Source organism: Xiphias gladius, chromosome 15, assembly GCF_016859285.1.
Source record: "Xiphias gladius isolate SHS-SW01 ecotype Sanya breed wild chromosome 15, ASM1685928v1, whole genome shotgun sequence".
Lineage (NCBI taxonomy): Eukaryota > Metazoa > Chordata > Actinopteri > Istiophoriformes > Xiphiidae > Xiphias > Xiphias gladius.
In genome coordinates, this window is record NC_053414.1 from 17,195,807 (window position 1) to 17,217,769 (window position 21,963).

The window sequence follows — 21,963 nt, forward strand, 5'->3', positions numbered from 1 at the left end:
AATGTATTTTCTTTTCTGAAAAGAAGAGGATTTTAAGGGGCAAAACGTCCTAACCTTGGGCTAACAAAGGCATGTGTGAATTGAGCATACAGCAAAGAACCATCTGGAGAAAGGCGGTGAGACAAAAAGGTATAAAAAGGTACAACATACTAAATGGAAAGGGGAAAGACAGGCAGTCAGGTGAGAAAGAGGGATACCAAATGGAGTTTAAGGAGAGGAGTTAAAATGACTTCATTTCCGTGTCGAACAAAAAGGTCACAGGCTCTTTTTCTTCAGGCACCCCGAGACACACTGACACACACATACCTGTCCCTGGGGAAAAGATCGATACACGCACACTGATACCACCATGAGGAGAAAATCCGCTCGATACACAAACGCACATACACACACACACACCCCCCACCGTGGGCAGGGGTACAGATCAATAAACACACACGTACAGGTGTCACCACTACTATCTAAAGAGAGGCCAATCAATGCTCATACACCGATATACCTGTACCAATCAGCTGCTCTGCGCTCAGATTCACTCTCTGCTTGCTCTCTCCTGTCTCTTTCACTCCATTTAACACACTCCCCCCTGCTCATTTCTCTCTCTCCTACCCCCCCATCCTTCCGAATCGCTTGCCCTCCCTCACAGCCTCTCCAGCTTTCTGTACCTTCCTCTGTCTATCTCTTCTTCATTCAGAGTAAATTTCTGCTGTGTAGTTGAGTCATGTTGAATCTAATGTCACGTGGCTCCTCCTCGTTCCAAAACATCAAACACTGCCGATAAAAAGATACGTGGACGCTTTCATCTACATTCAGAGTCTCAAAAATTAAAAAGGAGGAAAATTCTCACTTGAAATATCCTAATTTGTCAAAGGGAGTAAGTTTTCTCTTCCTGCAGCAGCCAGAGGGTGGCGCTCTGGTCTTAACCGAGCACAGTATGGTACTGACAACACTAACAGGAGGAAAAAGTCACAGTGACTTGTGTGTGTGTTGCATGCATGCACATTTATGCACGATCTTTACATGCATTAATGCAACCTGCGTACAGACTGCAGGTCACTAAACCTGCTCATTCTCCATCCATCCATTTCCCCATCATGTCTTCCTCCTTACCCCCCCCCCCTCATCAAACCTCATCTTTTTTCTCCCTTTTTTCTTCATCGTTCCCTGTGGATATGGCTGTTGATGATGATAATATGGTTCTTTTTGCCTTTCCATCCTTCATTGAACAATTTCTGCCAAAAAAACCCCAATACTTGTGAGTTTGAACTCAATGTATGGTGTACTGAAAAAACTATTTGTTGACAGAAAAGGAATCAGCGATTTGGATAATTAATTAATAATTTAATCCAATTTCTAAAGAGCAAATGCCAATAATTCACTTGTTCCACTGCTCAAATCTGAGAGTTGGCAGCTTTTCTCTTTTCATATCATTATAAACCGGAAATCTTTAATCATATCAACACAAACAAGTTGAATCCAATTTGACATTTGGAACTTGTGTTGGATTGTGATGCATTTTTCACTAATTCTTAAATTTCAAAGGCAAAAGGATTAATTGATTAATGTAAAAAATAAATAAATAAATAAAATACTGCCAGATATATCAACAATGAAAATAATTATTAGTTTCAGATCCACGCTACATTTCTGGGTCCATTTTTTTTGAATTTGTGTTGTATTCTAATGGTTGATTGGCTAAACAGACACAACATGACATCACTCTAGTGCAGCACCAATAGAATTTAAGGACCTTTCCGGTTGTTCAAAAGCGTCCACAGTGCACATCAGACTTTTGGTGTCCCTAACTCACAGCAAAAGAGCAAAGGCCTCTGCCTGCACTCACCATTTTGCACTGACACTCGACCATCAGCACAAATTCAAAGCCGAAGTGTAATAATGCAATGCAGCCACAGGAAATGTGCAGGTGGGATCATGGTCATGCCCTGATAACAAAACTAACACAACCACACACCCATCTTTGACTGAAACTAAGAAGTTCACACCTGTTCTTTTGGGGCTTGTTGAAAAGGCATTCTGGGAAATGAAGGAAACACAGATGATGATGATGTCGGCTTGTAGAAATGTGCACGTCAAATAATTAAAGGACAGTTTAATCTCAAAAAACAGCTAGAATGTATTAAACATAACAGTGATGATACTGGTATATTGGGGATTTGTCCAATGATGTTTTGTATTTACTGACAGCAAGATGGAAGGAGGTAAGCACATGGGGTCCGCAAGAAAAGGAGTAACCTCATGCTGTAAAACTGTATGCAAAAGAAAGAAGTAAAACCCGGGTGTCTGTGGGTGTGTGTGTGTGTGTGTGTGTGGGGGGGGGGGGGGGAGTGAAAGAGAAAGAGAGACATATAAATAGTTGTTGAAGAGGAAAATGCTAATAAATAAATATGACTGTTTAAAAATGTGTAAAAATGTTTTCAGACCCACATGACACAGACAAGATGAAAATGTTGTGGATAGCTTTTACTCCATTTACTGCTCCATATATTTGTAGAAGTGTGTGTGTATTTGTGTGTGTACATGTGTGTCAGTATCTTACTTTCTCAGTAAATACTCCAGGGCTTTGTGGTCTATACTGTGTGGTTTGGAGGAGTTTGTTAGTTGAGGGCCAGGTGCAGACAGACAACGCATACACTCACTGAAGATAAACGGACCCAGCACACACACACACACACACACACACACACACGCACGCACGCACGCACGCACACGAACCAAGGATAAATGGGCCCAGTAGCAGGGAGGTCTGACAGAATGCCTTTTCACACCTGGCTGAGCCCAGCGGAAGGTGACAGAGTCACATCTCCCAAAGCGGGCGCGCACGCACACAGACACACACACACACACACACACACACACACACACACACACACACACACACACACACACACACACACACACACACACACACACACACACACACACACACACACACACACACACGGATACATACACACACACACACACAAACAAACAAAAACGCACACAAACACAAAAACACGGACACCCATCTTCTCACATTGGGGAGTTCAGGGTCATAAACAGCATCATGAATAAAATGAGGCTGTCTTAAACAGAAGGAGCCCTGTGTATGCATGTGTGGAAGTGTGTGTGTGTGTGTGTGTGTGTGTGTGTATCTGTTTCTGTGCGGGCCCCTAACCCCCTTGCCAGTTTGGATCTGTAACGACCTTCTGTTCCCAGTGCTTAAATAGCTTAAATACTTCAATTAGACCTGGGTCACAATCCTCCACCCGTTAAAGCACACCATCACACACAAACACGCACATGGAAACACACATAAAAATGGAGGTTTCATCATCCTACGAGGCGACCAAAGAATTTTTCGGCTATTCTTTCATGAGGGTCTTCTCCTCCTTTCTTTGGTTCATAGTGAAACTCTACAGTGAAACATAGAGCATCCCCCGCCAACACATGAGCAACAATTAAACTCAACTCCCATCCTTTCTGCAAGCGTCTCCCCTGGAACTTCTCTGTCCCACTCCCTCCTCCTCCTCCCTCTGTCTCTCCCGCCGTGCTACCCTAGCGCTAACGATGCTGCCTTTTCATTAGACAGCCCCTGCTAATTAATCTCCATAGAGGAGAGTGACAGACCTCCCCCAACACACACACACACACACACACACACACACACACACACACACACACACACACACAAAGTGCATGCCAAGATATATGCAAACACACACTCTTCTTCCCTCTCTCTCACTCCCTCGTCCCGCGTGGCGTTGGCAGCCCATTTCATGCTTTATCACGTCTTTTAATTGACAAACAAGCTGCTCTTTTCTCTTAGGCTGAGGTCTATATCACCCCCTCGCTCAGATGCACACACACACACACACACACACACACACACACACACACACACACACACACACAAAGTAAGGAGCCAAGAAAACTAGTTATCTTTTCAGATTTTGGATTAACACACACACACACGCACACACACACACACACACACACACACACACACACACACACACAAGCAAACGCCTCCCCACTGACATATGGCCCATGTGACTGTCACACAGTTTTTTACTCTTTGACACATTGTTTCCACACACACACACACACACACACACACACACACACACACACACACACACACACACACACACACACACACACACACACACACACACACACACACACACACACACACAGATGCCACATGTGCACTTAAGTTGAAAATGAAGCCCAAAAAAAAAAAAAAAGGTTCCCATCACTCTCGGCACTTCCTTAATCTTTTCAGATGTTTTTTTCCGCCATGGTTCACTCATCTGCTACAGGGCAAGGTCAATACCAATCACAACTGCCTTATTGATTTCGAGTGATCGTGTGACACCTTTGCCTGCACGGTGCTCATGGAAAAATGATTTCTTTGCAGTGGCTTTTTGGAACACCTATATGCTAAACCACAATTTTTTGTAAAGGCCTTGTCACATTGCTCAAATCAGTGTTCAGATTATTTTGATAGACAGTGAAAGATGCTACATGAAGCATAAACAAGAGTGAGGTGAGGGTCATCACCCAGGACCCTGGGTGGTTAGAGTTTGGTTAGATAAATGCAGCCTGCACCCACTAATGCAAAGCATTCACAACCAGCCCTTTTATTTTCAGAATATGTAAATATATAATAATATAATAATATAAATATCCACTTACCAAGAACAAAAAATACAACTCCTTGTGAATAATTAAAAACACTCCCTTGCTAGGTCATTTTCCAGAACAACTCAGTTAATAAGTTAATACTGTTGAATATACTATTGGTTAAGACATATTTTGCACAGTAAGATTTAAAATATTTCTATTCTGATGAGGCATGTTCTGCATGAAAAAGATTTATGAAGTGTCACCGGCTGTAAATGGGCCGCTTTGAGCGTGCTGGTGGCTTAGTCATACCCTCCACTGCCACCACGTTCTTCTTTCACATTTCTCTGCTTTTTAATTGGGACTCTCCGACAACTACTACATCCACTGGGATTTTGCCAGATTTGACACAGGTTTAGTCCAAACTCTGAGTAGATCCTACATACTTAAAACAAGTTCTATTTTTAACATTGTATCAGGGTAAACTTCACAGTATGTAAGATTTATGTGCATCATTTGCCATGTACGTGTAACAGGACTTTTCAAATAAAAGCTGAGGTGTAATGATTTGTAACACAGGAAGAATTTTGTCAAGATATACTTAGTGTTTGCCAGTGTGTCAGATGTGTCTACCATGTTGTTTAGAACATGTCTGCTGATTTGTCTGGAAATAATAATCCGGAAAGAATCATGGTGTAAGTGTAATAGAGTAAGGACTGGTGGTTCCATTTTTAATATTTCCACCCACTCCAACCCTTTACATCCTAAATCTACATATTAAAGTTTCCACACAATCAGTGTGTAGTATAAAGGATTTGCTAACACACACCTCCAATCTCCAACATCATCAACATTTACTCTATATTGTTTTAATAGACATTTTTAATTTTCTCTACCACCTATTACATTTCTCTCACAAATGGGAAGTTACACTATTAACTGTCCTGATCATTAGTCTTCAGTGATTTTGCTTTTTGTGAGAAAAACTACCAACTATTAAAATCCAAGGATCAAAATGACTTTCATTTCTAAAAGGTCCTGGTGAACACGGCGTGCGGAAGAAACTTTTAACATCCTGTGCAAACTTGGAAACTTAACGCCCCTTGACTGTACTGACAAATGTATCACTGTAAGACTGATGCACATGTTCAACTTAAGCAAGGAGCTTTTATTGGCATCTTAATTTTGTAGGACATATTCTTAATATACAGCATCTCCATCTAGCAATCGTCTGTGTCTAAAGACTGATTAAGCCCTGCTCAAACCCACTGATGAAAACACAGAAGTGAAGCAGTGCTCAGGTGAAAGTGTGAAAAGCACTGGAGTTTGCTGACAGTGGTGGTTTTGCGGAGATACTCACTGTGATATGGTACTGTCTCCAGATCTCTGGACAAGCCTGAGGAAAATATAAAAAAAAAAAAAAACATAGTTGACATGGTCATGAAAGAAAAAAACAAAAACAGAACCACATGTGTACATACACACTTTTACACAGCACATAAAAAGAATCAAGGAGATTAAAGAGAGGGGAACCAAAACCCGAAGCATATTTTTGTGCCTCTTTATTTATTTACTGGGATAATAAAGACACAGTGAGGAAGAAACATTTAGGCAATACTGGTAAAATGGACTCTTATCACAGAAGGGGGGAGATGAGCAGTGAGTTAGTTAGAGATGCTGATTAACAGACAGACAGGAGAGGACAGAGAGAGGGCCAAAAAGAAACTGAAAAGCAGGTCATGGTTTCATTTGTTTGTCTGCCTGACTCTTCAAGCCTCTTCCTCGGTCTCTCACTGAACCTTTATTACTATGGTTTCTCAGTAACAGTCTATTTCCCCTCCCTGTGTGTGTCGGCAGTCAGTCACTCAAACAGTCAGTAAGTAAGGCAGGCAGTCGTTTTGTGCCGGTGTGGCTAAAGCATTATCTCCGGGGCTTCGCCATGCTGTTCCTTAAGCGTTCCGACATCCTTTCCCAACCGCCACCACTTCCCACTGGGAAATTGAAAATGCCGCAGTCGCCGCAGGCAACAAGATTTATCTACTTACACACCTACTGAGTGAGAGAGACAGAATAAGAGAGAGGAGGAGAGGAAGACTTAAGCCTGTTCTGTGAAGAAGACTATGTATTTAGTTTGCTCTTGCATATGCCAAAGTTGTAAATTTGCATGATATTCAAATTCACTGACTATTTTGGCCTAAAGTGCTTGTTCAAATCTTGGCCTTTAAGGCAGACTCTAAAGAACGGTAGGCAATTTTACTGGTTTAATCTGCATTGTTTAGATTTGAATACGGAGATGGACAAATATGAATTTCGACAGCTGTATCTTCCTCCACCTCTCATCTAGCTTTCTTTTCTTCAACAACCCCCTCCACCCACACCCTCCCGTTTGCTCTCTCCCTCCAGACCGCCGGGGTAGTGTGTTGTTGTCGAGGGCGACAGGCGAGGCGAGCGACACACTCGCGCTCCGTCAACCGTCTGTCTTTAATGAGAGACACAGAAAGGCCCAGGGGACAGAGAACTGACTCTCTTTCTCACTCAAACACACACACGAACACATACAGTATAATTTGTGAGTGTAAGGGGAAAAAAAAAAAGTTATGTGTTCCCAGAAAAGGGTAATTACAATAACACACAACTTTCCACCTTTGTTTGCTGCTGAAAACAATATGCAAAAGAGCAGGGAAGAACGAAGTGAACATGAGGATCTGGACGAAGAGATGAGAAAGAATAAGTGGGAGAGAAATAGAGAGAGAGAGAGAGCGAGAGAGAGAGCGAGAGAGCGAGAGAAAGAGAAAAAATGGGCTGTGTGTCCTGGTCTCCCCTCTCCCTCTGGTGTTCACCTGGTTACTCATCCATTACACAGAGCACACTACATGACTGACGGAGAAAGAGCAAGAGAGAGAGGGTGAGAGAATGAAAGAGAGAGAGAGAGAGAGAGAGAGAGAGAGAGAGAGAGAGCGAGGTGGGAGAGATACAGACAGGCTCTTACATACACACAGGGTTTTCCATTCTATGGCATTAGTGTAAATGGGCAAGGTAATGAACGCTGCGGTGGGATAATTGTCATTGATGGTCATTAGATTCACCCTTCAGTGCCAACACACACACACAAACACAAACATACACGAGCCCACAGCTGGAATATGCAGCATGGCAGAGACATAACTAAGCTGTAATTGCTGAAGTGTATCAATTAATGTGAACAGCAGCGTTTGCTGACCCCTGGTCGCTCATTACTACTGAGAGAGAAAGTGTGTGTGTGTGTGTGTGAGTTTGTGTGTGCGCGTGCGCGTGTGGGGTGGGCTGGTGGGGTGGTGGTTGCAGGGAGGAAGAAGGGGTACTGGAAAGGAAATAAAATTACAGTGCATGCTTTATAAATGTGCTTGGTGCTTCATCATGTTTACATTAGGTGGTAATTGTTCTTTGTTCTGACTACAGGCTGCAGCCCACATACACACGCACACGCACACACACTATTTATGGTTGCGATGGCTCATGCAATAACTTGAAGTTGTTCCTACGAAACTTAATTGCCTTTTATTTACTACTGTATATTTGTTGTCAGAGCTTGATTATCTAATTGTGTAATTGCTTTTAATATTGATTTATCTTTAGGTCCTATAATAAGTTGTATTTATAGGTTTTCCTATGCATTTCAATCAATGTGGCTAACCACATTACCTATGTGTACCTTCACCACATACCACGTGTGTTCTAGATAGTCCCATAATGTGGTGCTGGATTCTCCTGTGTCAAATGGATTATATGGCCAAAAGTATGTGGACACACACAGCATTACTGAGAGTTTGGTATCGGGGTGTTCTACGTGGTTTGAGCTTGGCTCCCTAGTTTCAAATTAAGGAAATCTTAATGCTACAGCACACGATGATATTTTACCATAATAGTGCACTTCCAACTTACTGGAAAAATTTTGGAAAGACCCTTTCCAGGCTCAGCATGACAATGCCCCCATGGAAAAATCAAGCTCCATATAGGAATGGCTTTCTGAGTTTGATGTGGAAGATCGTGACTGGCTTGCACAGAGCCCTGACCTCAATCACATTCAACACCTGTGGGACGTTTTGCGAACCCAACAAAGCCGAGCCTTACTGCTTCAAATCAGACCCTGACCTCACTAACGTTATTGTGAGTGAATGGGAGAAAATCCCTGCAACCAGGTTCCAAAAGCTTGTGGAGAGCCTTCCCAGAAAAGGAGGATGTTAGAGCAGCATATTCGTTTCCATGATTTCCCAATATGATGTTCAACAACCAGATAATTGTATAATGTTCGGGTGTCCAAAACATTTGTTTTGGGGCCAACATACAGTACTTTGATCATGTAGTGCATTTGCTGCGATGAAGGCAAGTTTGGCTTTTTGTGTAAATATGCAGAGCCTTCTCCTCAACTTAATAAAAACAGGATGCTATACTCACGTCAAAGAAGTGTCCCTTCATGCTGCAGCGATGACACTGTTTGTGCCAGTATGCCTTCTCGCTGCAGGACTCGTACAGGTGACCAGGCAGACCGCAGTTGTTGCAGTGCTTATTGGGACATTCACTGACTAGGTGGCCTGGAGTGCCACATAAGAAGCAGGGCGACAACTTCTGCAACACACCCACAAACACACATATACATACAAGTTAGCAGTTTTACGTACATGTGCTCATCATTGTGTATAATTTGTACTTGCTACTGTGCACTGAATGGAACTGACTTTGGGCTCAGGGCAGTTCTTGGAGAGATGTCCGGTCTTGTTGCAGTTTCTACAGTGGACGTTCTTGTCGGTATAGTATCGGTTTGACACCCGCTGTAGCGCTATCCTGGCACCCTTGTCTTTGTTATAGATCTGAGCCTGAAACACAGAGAGTTAATTCATCATTACCATCATGTTGTTGTTGTAAGGCTCAATGGACTAACCTGGATGTAAGTCCATAAATATTATATTCCAACTCATTGAAATTGACAAAAATAGGTTTATGCCGTGAGAGAAGAGTCTGCATACACTCTAATGACAGCAAAATATTCCTCTTATCCTCTTTTCCTTTAATGAACGAGTCGGAATCAACCAAGCATTTGCACTCTTGCACTAACTCGAGAATTGTAAATATATGTTTTTGAGAAACAAATGATACATTTTTGACTTTACACATCTCTCCTTCCTCCCCACTTTTCAGAAAATCACTGTCCTTTACAACTCTTCCTGACATACAGTGAGCGAGCGAACCCCCAGCAGACAGAGTGCGAAAAATTGTCCAGATATACTACGAACGATGTAGCGAGATGAGGGGATGCGAGAGGAATGTATGAGATGTTTTTTCAGAGAAGCAACCCGTCGCTCAATCTGTTTGCTGACACACAGCGCAGATTAGGACATCTCCATTTGGTATAACTGAAACTATCTGATGTTTGCTTGCTTGCAAAACCGCTCACCCTGGCTGTATTTCTGCGAAAGTTTTATGCACTTGCTACATCTCCAATCTCTTTTGATTTCATGTTTTATATTTAAATCTGTGAATTTAAACCTGACTAATAGCTACATGCTAGCTAGATTGTAAAATAAATCTGTTATTCTGACAGTAGCCTAACTGACTAACTGAAAGTAAGTGACATTTAATCAACATCACTCTATTACAGTCTATATAACATGTAGTTTACTACATACACAAACTATTTTGTAAAATGACCTCGGAAGACAGAAGAATGTCAGAATTATTGTATATTATACAATTGCCACCTACCTCCTTGTCCTTGTCAGAAACCAACCAGCTGCCCTCTTCTTCTGCAGCATCTGGCAGGACAGGAAAAAAATTGCATTTTGAAATAAAAATACCAAAAATTGGATTTTTGTCATCTACATATAACAATGCAGCATAAACATAAACAAATGAAAAATTAATCAAAATTGGAGGATTTTAAATAAATAGATGATTAGAGTTAGGTATCAAGAACCTTTTCTGAATTGAAATTGTATTTAAATTCACAAGACTCGATTCATGAAAAAGCAAAGTTTGGACTGCACTTTTATCATACCGGTTACACATGCATCAAAGAATGGAGACCCAAGCTATACTCAAATGTGAAGCTAAGTACGACAAATGTCTGTTTATGGCAGCCTAAATTAAAATCTATTTTTGTATTGTATTGTAAGAATTGAAACCAGAATTCAATAAGAACCAGCCCTATTAAGAAGTCTAAACCCTGAGGAGTAAGTTTAGTTTCCTGTAAGACTAGAACACACACATACACACACTGAAACTGACACAGTGGCAGGCCAGCACATCTGTATGAGAGGCACTAACAGCACCCTGAGGGAGTCCACTGTATTCTCCTCAGGCCCACAGAACTGTAACTGACATCCAGAAATTGTAACGTACACACAAACACACACATGCACAGAAACACACAGACACGTGTACTCAGCATAAATTATTTACTGATAGCAATGACCCACACAGGCTCACATGCTTTCACAAACACATACAGACACACCCACGCATCGACCCCTGCGATTAGCTGGTTGACAGTCTTTAGCCTTTGGACAAACATACAGCCTTGAGCCATAATCAAATATTACACTCTCCTTTCCACCTCTCTCTCTCTTCCTTTTTCTGACTCTCTCTATCCAGCCCCTTATCGCTATTCTGCTCAGCCCTCCTTCCTTTGCTTTCACTCTCTCTCTCTCCCTCTCTCCTTGTTTTCTACCTCTCTTACCCCCCTCTCTTCCCGGGTTGCGCGGCTGCAGAGGGAGGTTATCACCTCTCTTCCCTGTCAAACAAATTAAAATGGCTGCTGTTTGGATGGGACTTCTTTCTGCCATGACCTTCACCTCCAAAAACACACACACACACACACACAAGCACAAATGCAAGCAAGTCAGCGCCATTGTCGCATGACAAGCTTGTGACTCCAATTTAGGTGAATTTTACCTGTAATATCATTTGGGGGTTCTCTCAGTTTTCGTTTTTATTTTTTCAGATGAAAACCTCTAAGTGTCCTTTAGATGGTGGATAGCTTAAAGCAACTGAGTCTTTATCAGTTCCTGAAACACATATATGTTGGAGATACAAACAACAGAATTTATACTAAGCACTTACAAAGGTTTTAGACTGTAACATCCGTATCTACACACTGTCCAAGTTGGAAATCAGTCCACCAAGACTTGACTTGAAGATGTAGTCATGTGGCACTTGTTTTGAAGTTGGTCCATTAAAACTGAGACTATGTAGGACTAATAATGCAAATTTTATTTTAAGGCGTTTTTTTTTTCTTTAAGATTTATTTCAATTTGAAGCAGTCACATCAACCTCTGGCTCTCAAAATGACTGGGTGGTGAAATTTTTTCAAAATTCAAGCGGAAAGCAATCGTGTGTAATGTGTAGTGAGTAAGCTGAAATCAAACAGCTACAAGATAAAAGTGGTTTTTAAATAAATATTCACAGAAAACTCACAAAGTGCAATTTCAATCACGCATTTTTAAAGAGGCAACAAGCGGGTATCACTAAAAAATAAAAGCATTTATTTGGCCTGCCTCAGTTTAAGGCTGTGCCTAACAATTGTTTTTATTACCAATTAATCTGCCAATTACTTTTTTGATTGACCAACAGACAAAAAGCCAAAGATATTCAATTTACAACGATATGAGACAGGGAAAAGTAGGATATCCTCACATCAGAGCTGGAGCAGGAAAATGTTTGGCATTTTTGCTTGAAGAAGAGAAAGAAAGTCCAAACTGGTTATAACTCTTATGTCAGTGTGTTTGAGAGTGATCTGATGCAGCTGTTGAAATGGCTTGGCTAGTTTATCCTGATTAGCTTTCAGAGAAGAGGTGTTGTTTCTAACTGTCACGCTAGAGTTAGAGTTATTCTAGTGTAGTTAGTTTTGTTTAGTTTTGTATAGAGAAGAAGTGAACGGGAAACCTCTGCAGCACTCAGCTGCTGTGAACAGACTGGGGGGCCTCTGTGTGATGTGTGTGTGCGTGTGTGTGCGCATCCGTGCACGCGTAGTTGGTGTTACACAACAACCAGCACCCAGTCAATGGGCAGCGTGTGTGTAGAGGTGAGCGTGTGTGTGTGCGCGCTTGTGTGTGTGTGTGTGTGCGTGCGTGCGTGCATGCCGCGTGCGAGTAAGCGTTGGTGACTCAACGAAAGTCATTCCCAAAGCGTCTCCCAGGGGGACTGCCCAAATAAAGAGCAGGAAGCTTTCCCTTAATCTAAGGGCCCCCCATCTCACCAACACACACACGGATAAAGGGTGAAGCTCTTTGTCACGGCCGAGGAATCAAACACATGGTGGGTGGGGGGGTGGGGGGTTGGGGGTGAGGAGAGGATGGAGGAGGAGAAGAGGAGAGGGTTTGGTGGGGGGCTGTTGTCTGTACATTGGGTGAAAATATGCTAATCAACCTTGAGGCCCTGCTCAAAATCAAACCATCAGAGCTGTTCACTCCATCATGGCCCAACAGATCTGAAGGAGTCTGGAGCTGAATAAGCAGATGGCAGCAGCTCCAACAAGCAGCTGAACGGACTCGAGAGAGAGGCCTCCGCCATGTTGACTGCAACTGTTCAATTTCCTCAGATCCAGTGGCAAAGCCTTCCCAACAGCCATCTTAGAGGTCTAAGTCCAAAGAACCTACAAAGAGGATTGGGTGCAATGCCTCAATAGCACGACATTTATTGAATATGACAAGAAACAGGGATGTCAGAGTCAAAACTGTGTCCCAGTCATCTGCTGGAAATCTGAAAAAAAGTATTCCTAGGCATACCAGTTCTCTGGATGCCACAGATTTGGATTGTACGGGACAACTCGTACATTATCACATCACTCTGTCGTCAAGGGAAATTCAACACAGTGGCATGGAAGAGGGGGAGAGGGAGAAACAGAGGGAGGGAAGGATCAGGGGAGAAAAGGCGACAGATGCTACCTGTCAGTCTCATAGGTACCCTGATTACTAGGAGATGAGGAGGAGAGGGGAGGAGGCTGCGCGCCAGTTCATCAGAGCCGGCAGAACAGAACAAAACAGAGGAATTGGGTGTGTGTGTGTGTGTGTCTGTGTGGTGTGAGGAGGAGCCTGTATGTGTGTGTGAATGCTCTGAATCTGTCCCTTGTACCAGTGAGAACAGAACGGAAGTGTACGTGTGGCTAATGAACCATGAACACCCGTCTCTCCTGGGGTGGCGCACACACACACACACACACACACACACACACACACACACACACACACACACACACAGGAAATATTAAGGGACCACAAGCAACATCCTTCTTACAGGACAAGGTCCAGTCTGATAACCCAAGGGTGAGATTGAGAACATCAGAACAGACACCAATCCTTCAATGTGGCAGTCTCTCCTGACAAGAATCCTCAAGGTAGGTAGGTTTCCTAAGGTAGGTGTGTAGGTGTGTGTGTGTGTGTGTGTGTGTGTGTGTGTGTGTGTGTGTGTGTGTGTGATGTATAAAACTGTTCTCCCCTCTGTCTAAGCAACATCAAAGCCTTGGACTGGCCCGCCTTGCCCCTAACCCTGTCCCAACACTTAAACAGGCATCCCAAGCCAGCCCGCCCATTGTACCATGCTGTCGACCGGGCCCATTAACACACCAACCAGTGCACGCACAAACACACACACACACACACGTACACACACACATACGCACGCACGCACGCACGCACGCACACACACACACACACACACACACACACACACACACACAAAATGTGAGTTAAAGAGAGGCCTTGCCCCCCAAATGGAGGTTATGTTTGATACTGAAGTGACAGGGCCGGATTAGCAACACTATACATGACAATGGTGAGGGTGGGCGGGAGTGTGCAAGATGCGTGTTTGTGCGTGTGCGTGTGTGTGTGCGTGTGAAAAAAAGTGCTGCCTTTGTCATCAACCTTGCCCTAAAGCCTTGCCCTCTGCAAGGTTAAACACACCAAAAGGTTGGCTAAGTCAGACGCACACACAGACACACGCACAGACGCAGCTTTTCTTCAACTCTGCTCTTTTGTGTGACATAAAAGTCTGGCCAAGGGTGTAAAACACAAAAGCAAAGAGAGCAGGAGAACAAGTGAGATGAACAAGAACAGTGAGAGGAAGAGAGAGAGGGGGCAGGAGGAGAGAAAGAGGAGGGTGGAAATGCATGAGCATGGGCCATGGAGCAAATTACAACACAAGAAAAGAGGAGCTGGCTGAGTTTGAGGCCAGCCAACAGCCTCCAGGTAGAGGAGAACAGTGTTTGTGGAAATAATGGTGGAAGACAGTGGAGGAGCGGGGGAAAATTAGGTAGAGAGGATGAAATGATATGCAGAACAAGAAGGAGAGACACACTGAGTGTGTGTAAATGTTTGCCATGTAGGGAATAGATCAATAGCTGTAGAGGCCTATTACAGATTAAACCAGCAGATTTCATTTGGCTTCATTTCATGCTTTTCCCTTGCCCATCTCCACTGATCTCTCTGTTAGACACAGAGGGCGAGAGAGAAAGAGAGTCCAAATGCCAAGGATCAAGTAAAGTACAGTTCCAAAGATCTGCGTCCTTTACAATAGGGATATGGTCCCACTGTCTGGAACAAAGGAGAACACTTTCAAGGGCTTCAGATAGACGAAAAAAAATCAGTTTTTCAATCAGTTTCTAACTATGAGCACTTCTGTTAACATAACAGTTTTGGTTCATTTCAAATGAGAGATTTTTATGTCCGTGCGCTTCTCACTGGCTTAAAGTGGGCAACGTTTAGAAGAACAATGAATGAAAATCTGATGACAGGTGTAGGGTTGTTTGCTCATGTTGCTGGGCAACTGCCAATCAAATCAGATCAAACAACACCCACACAGTCCTGATGAAGCATATTCAACAGTTTTTAAGTGTTAAACTCTTTGTAGATTGTACTTAAAGATGGTTACTTTCCAAACTTTATAACTTTGATTGTTGAATATTTAGTCAACAATATTTAAGGTTATAGAGGAATACTTTACAGAAGAAGATTTGAAGCCCACCAGCAAAAGTAATGTTTCTTCCTAGAGTTCTGTACAGGCCTAAAATTGAGTACAGAACCAGTCCATGCCTGATACTTAAACCCCACTGGTACTAGCAAATTTGAGGTCCAAACCTGACCAGAGACTTAAGCTTATATTTTTTCGTCATTTTGCCCATTACTGAAATCATCAAAGCATCGCCTATCTACAGTACTTGCAAGACATCTAATGCAAGGGCACACAAATCTAGTTTTTAGTTTAGTTTATTAGATTATAAGAAGGACAGAACCGTAAAAATGTCAAGGATAACTCACACTGTTGTGGTCTTTGATTAAAAATGGGTGAAGATGCAGTGGTCCAGGTTGAAAATGTATTACCTAAAACACATAATCGATTAAATCCCTTTGAGTCAAACTACCAAAAGGTAAATAATATACAAAAAATGTTCAAATAAATAAAACTAAGACGTTAATCTTATGCCTCCAAGTTAAGCCGTAATTTCTCCTTTTTAAAGTTGTGGTGGTTATTTAGTATTTTAATTCGAAAAGGTAACTTCCATCTCCTGGCACCACAGAACCTAGAGAAAAGTAATTATGTGGTACTGAACCTCATCAAGCACAGAGAGAGAAAGAGACAAATTTCTCAACAAATTAGATCTGAAATATTGTGTAGACGATATCAAAGGAAATCTTAAAAGGAGGACTGAAAAGATGCTTTGTGACTACTAATTTTAAGCCATTGCAGCTTGGTGAAAAAGCGAAATACAAGCAGATGCCATCACCCTGATCCCTGTTGAATCTGCCTTGTGTTCGGCCATCACATATTTCATCACAGCCCCCCCCCCAAAAAAAACCCTTGACACGTTGAGTGTTCACCCCTGCCAGCCCGTGCCACCTCCTCCCTTCCCCTATACCCCCTTCCATGCCATACTGGCAGCCAGGGCAGGGCAGGTGGCCAAACCTGTCAGTCAAAGCACCGTCGCCACGCGGCAACACCACAGATACCAATTACCACACAGCGGGGGCGCGGCCTGGCAACCGCATGGCAACCACATGGTCCAATCAGGGTACAACAACAACAGGGAACAGAGAAAGCCAAGAAAAGTGAGCGTTGCTGTTTGTGTGTGCGTGTTTGTGTGTGTGTGTGAGCGTGTGTGTGTGTGTAAAGCGGAACCATGTTCAAGTTATTCAAAACCAAGACAGTGAATAGCTGCGGGTTTGACAAAAGACAGGTAGGCATTGTGTCTTTTTAATATCCGTTAGCCGTCAATTTAGTGTAGATTTTCAATTCAAACGCAAATTAATCTCCATCTATCTGTTGATAATCAGAGTGGTTCTTATTCAACGCACAGTCCTGACTCATGACCGGTTCTGCTGGTCACACCAATCATGGATCAATGTTCAAAAAGAGGCCGAATTAAAATTTTAGTTATTTACTCACCCCGAACATGCTTGGCTGATTTGGGCCTATGACGCATTACGGGACAATAAAAACAGTACAACATTTCACAAGATTTTTCCCTAGTATCAGTACGACAGTTTTACAGTCATATTGATCAAACGATGACTCAGTAACAGATTATAACGGTGACTCAGACCTTGACTTTAATAGCTTTGAACATGGAATTAACCTGGAGGTTATAAAAAACTGATTTGTGGCTGTGAAATCATGTCCTTTTAGTCATTTACAGCATCAACCCCCCTCTTGGGATGGATATTACTTGGATGCATAAAATTGATATATCATTCTCCAAAACATTTCCAAAAAATAATTTTTCAATTTATATAATCCAAGATGATTAACACAGTATAATTAAAAGTACTGAAACATTTGTTTGATAAAGCGATTATTTGATCAAAATATGGCAAATGTTGTAATCATTTATGTAATTTTTTTAAGCGAAAATGGCAAACTACCTTGTGCAGACTTCTAAATTGTGAGGATTTGTTGGTTTTCTTTGTTTTACGTGATGTAAATTGAATATCTCTGGATTATAGGCTATTTTCTGACATTTTATAGGTCGATGATAATGAAAATAATTTCCTTATTATAAGTTTAACCCTTTTACCCATGAATTGAGTGTTTTTACACAGTACATTTTACACAGTCGTCAACGAGAAAAGAGGAAAAAAAAAAAAGTGAGTCATTATACTGTTGTATCAGTGGCACCACATGTTTCTATGTGCAGCAAAGATCTGTCCGGACTTTTAACTTAACACAGTACGATGGCAGAGCAGCCTACCAGTCAACAAGTGTTTGTATTTTATATCCGAAGTCATACTCATATACGCCAACAAATAAATATCGCTGATAACACTGACCAAAATTATTCCGGGGTGTCCCTTTTGTCTTCTGCGGGAAAACACACTAACACACCAGCACACAACGTCTGTAAGGGGCAAATATATTTGAATAAAACCAGTGAGTTGCAACCTCAATTTCATTTTGATGAATTTCCTCCTGCGGGAGTGAGCCAGGCAGTGGGCGGGAGGGTGCTAAGGCGGGAGAGGGAAGTGGGGTGATGGGGGCTGGGAGGCAGATAGAATTTTCATGATTGTTATTTTTGTTATTATACAGAGAGAGAAAAGGGGGGAGGGAGGGGGCAGATAAACGGCGTTGGTTTATCTGAGCGTTCCATTATCGGGCAGGTTGGGCACGTCGAGGGGGTTATTTTTCCAAGGGATCTTTGGCCCCGGTAATTAAGCTCCATTCACCAGGCCCTGTTCCCCAAATTAAAAATTTGTCATTAAGTGGAATTTACCATAATGCCTTTTTATCTGCCGGCGCTTCAGCATGCATGTGTGCATGCATTCGTGTGTGTCTGTGTGTGTGTGTGTGTGTGTGTATGTATGTTTGTGTGTGTATGTGTGTGCATGTGCAGAGGGTAGAGGTTAGGAGGGGCGACTGGAGAGGGCAACCAATAAGGGCGTTACACTGTGGTCACAAGCACATACAAACACACACATGAACGCACGCACGCACATACACTCTGAGGAGAAATGGCAAATTGAAAAACTGAAATAATCCTGGACAGCAGCACACATTTACATGAGCAAACACAACACGCACGCACACACGCGCCCACACGCACAAACCCTTCAATCCTTCAAATCCACAGCCTTTGGGGTAATTAAATAATGGTGCTTTAAAGTTTTAATTTAGATTTGGCTTTTTCTTTCCTCTTCCTACTGTATGCTGCACAAGTCTCTCACACACTCTCTCTCTCAAACACACACACACACACACACACACACACACACACACACACACACACACACACACACACACACACACACACACACACACACACACAAAATAGTCAGTCAGACTGTGTTAGAGACTTCCTCCAGCGAGATAGCCCTCCATGGGCAGGGTACATTGGAGAGAGTGAATGATTGAAGAGCAGAATCTCTGTCTCTATAGGCTTTATAAAACAATACAATTATTAGTCTTTAATTAGAGCAGCCCCTCTGTGGGACAGGGGACAGACAAAGAACAATAGAGGATTAGATGAGGAGCTCCTAATATGGCTCTTTTATCGCCTCACTCAAATACAGTTTATAAATGCATCCAGCTGTCCTTTTTACCTGGCAAAGTTGGAACTTGGTGGTAGATTTGGGAGAGAATGGGAATGTAGCAATGTTACCCATTTAGGATCGCAACTACCTATTAATTTTGCTACTTACTGATCTACAGATTCTGTCTGTAAATGATCAATTGTTAATAAAAACGGTCAAAAATAATTGGGCACCCTGGTGGCCTAGGGGTTTAAAGCTCTGACCATGAACCATACTATCCCCAGTTAGGGTCTGGAACTGGATCTTTGTTGCATGTCGTTCCCAATCTTTCTCTCATTATTTCCTGTCATCTCTCCACTGTCGACTCTTAAAAAGGCGATAAATAAATAGATAAATGCCCCCCGCCCAAGAATACTAAAAGATAATAATCTCAAATTTTTATCTGAAATTACCGAGATGAAAGTTATGTCTTAAAATCACTTATCTTGTGAAACAATCTGTCAAAAACCCAAAGTATTGTTATGAAATGAGACAAAGCATGCAAAACGTATTCATGTTGAGCTGTAACAACCAAATCTTAAGTACTTTTACTTAAAAAGGAACTTAAAAAAATAATGAGTAATTTAAATTTCTGTCATTAGGAATATAGATGAATCAATTCAAAACTGTTACTAGTATGAATGAAGGCCTGGCAGTACGATCAATATGGCATAAAAAGTCATAAAATAAGACACAAGCAGGAAACAGCATTTTCCATTCCAGACAAGAGGTGGTGTGGGAGTGTGTACGAAACATATGAAATTCTTAGCAAGCCTGAAAATTCAATGTTGATGTATGAAGCTAAAACCAAAAAAAAGGTGCGTTAACACATGAGGAAAATGAGAGAACCAGTCACTTTCTAGATGATACTGAGATGCAGCAAGTAAGACCTCTGAAGTCATGCGATGGGGCTGAACCTATCAAGTGTCGGCTATACGGAGTCATTCAGCCTTTTTTTCCAGTTCTCTAAAGTGACTAATGATTAGCAATGACACAGTGCGTGTAAAGACTAAACAGCACCCATTAACTCCACACTGTCGATGCTCAATTCAAACTGAGAGACTTCCAACTTTGGCCACTGTCCTTCTCCCTCCTCCTCTTGTCAGATACAGGAATGACTCAAGATAAACACTAAAACACCCCACATCTCTCTGAATGGAGACTGAAGGTGGGGAAAACTTTTCTCCCCCCCACAGGGGTGTCTGGGGGTAGACGAGGAAGAGCAGAGGAGGAGGAGGAGGAGGGTAAAAAGGAAAGGAGGAAGAAAGGAAGAGGAGGAGGAGGAGGAGCAGGGGGGTGAACAGATGGCAGAGGTTATGCCTGGCTGATGGGAGGAGGCTGTTCTGGGTGTTCAGGGTCTGAGTGTGTCTGTCTGTCTGTGTGTGTGTGTGTGTGTGTGTGTGTGTGTGTGTCTGTGTGTGTGTGTGTGTGTGTGTGTGTGTGTGTGTGTGTGTGTGTGTGTGTGTGTGTGTGTGTGTGTGTGGTAGGAGGAAACACCACGCTCTGTCCTCACTTCTCCATATGCACGGTTCATCCTTATGAAATCCCCCCATCTTTCCTTTAGGTTCCCCCCCTTTTCCTTTGATTCCTTTTCCCCAATTTCCCTAGATTTTTGTTTATAGACATCAAATGTGCATCAAATCCATTTCAGTTCATGTCTGACAGACTTTTCCTTTAATATCAAATCCATTGCTTGGCTCAGTTGATTCCATATTGGCTGGAGATCGTATTCAGCGATGAACAAAATAATTAGGTCTTCCTGCATCTGATTGACAGATAAAACCTGGTTAAGGTAAACTGGAGATAGAGTCGAACAACAACATGCTGTCAAAATCTGTAAATGTGTGTGTGTCTCCAAAATATAGTGCATGGAGGAATGGCAGAATGGCAGGGGGAGAGCAGAGAGAGATAGGGGGTCTTATTTACTGTCGTTTAATTTGCTCCCTTCTGCACCGTCCATCCCTTGGTTTTTCTGACAGGTAATAAAAAGCAGGAGCTTTCCTGACAAGCCCATTTGAATTTGGATTGAATAATATAACTGTAGGGTTTCCCACATAACGCTCTGTCCAAGCGTGCAATGGCGCACAGACACTGGCAGCCCCTTCCGCCTGCCAGGGTGTGGGTTTTGTGAGAGTGGTTGTGCATGCATGTGTGTGTATGGTGCTCGTCACTGCATGCCCTCATGTACACATACATGAAAAAAAAACACAGAGGTGCTTACGTCATGGTAGTTAATGCAACAACAATAATGAATTCCTGCAACTAGCACCCAATGCCACTCCCTTATGCCAATCTCCACATCTCTGCCGGACCTCTCCTCTTTTTTTCTCATCCCCCTCTGTCCCTTATTCAATCACCTTACCTTCTCTACTGCCCAAGATCCCTTCATCCCATCTCCTCTGCTTGTCTTACCTCATCCACTACTCACACTCCCCCCTCCCTCCTCCTGCTCTCGGTAGCTGCTGAAATCCCATTCCCCGTGGGGCAGGCTAAATTGAATTGGCGTGTTTATATGAACAACAGGGCCGTTGCTTTAATATACCTTAGAGTTTATGCCTAATGCCTCCCTGCTAATACCACTGGAGCTCGCCGCCCTCACTCGACAGACGTTGCTTTTATGGAAGTCATAAAAGAGACAGAATAGCAAGGGAGGTGAACGGAGAGATACTCTGGGAGTGTGCTTGTGTTTGTAAGCAAGAGGGAGAAAGAGAGGAAGAGATGAGAAGCCTGTTATTACATCTTAACAAGTTATCTATTATATCATACCTCTTTAAGATTATCCTACAGTATCCCCTCTCTAGAACCCCCC

At 42.6% G+C, this 21,963-nt stretch overlaps 1 protein-coding gene across 1 annotated transcript in view; it reads right to left on the reverse strand.

Moving 5' to 3' along the window:
• The window catches only part of zcchc7 (zinc finger, CCHC domain containing 7), a 53,111-nt gene that overhangs the window by 10,938 nt on the left and 20,210 nt on the right, over positions 1-21,963 (reverse strand). The window contains exons 4-7 of the mRNA XM_040146971.1: positions 10,366-10,415; positions 9,342-9,479; positions 9,061-9,231; positions 5,987-6,022 (exon numbers count right to left, since the gene is read on the reverse strand). Coding sequence (XP_040002905.1) covers positions 5,987-6,022; positions 9,061-9,231; positions 9,342-9,479; positions 10,366-10,415 — 395 coding nt within the window. The remainder of the gene's footprint in view (positions 1-5,986; positions 6,023-9,060; positions 9,232-9,341; positions 9,480-10,365; positions 10,416-21,963) is intronic.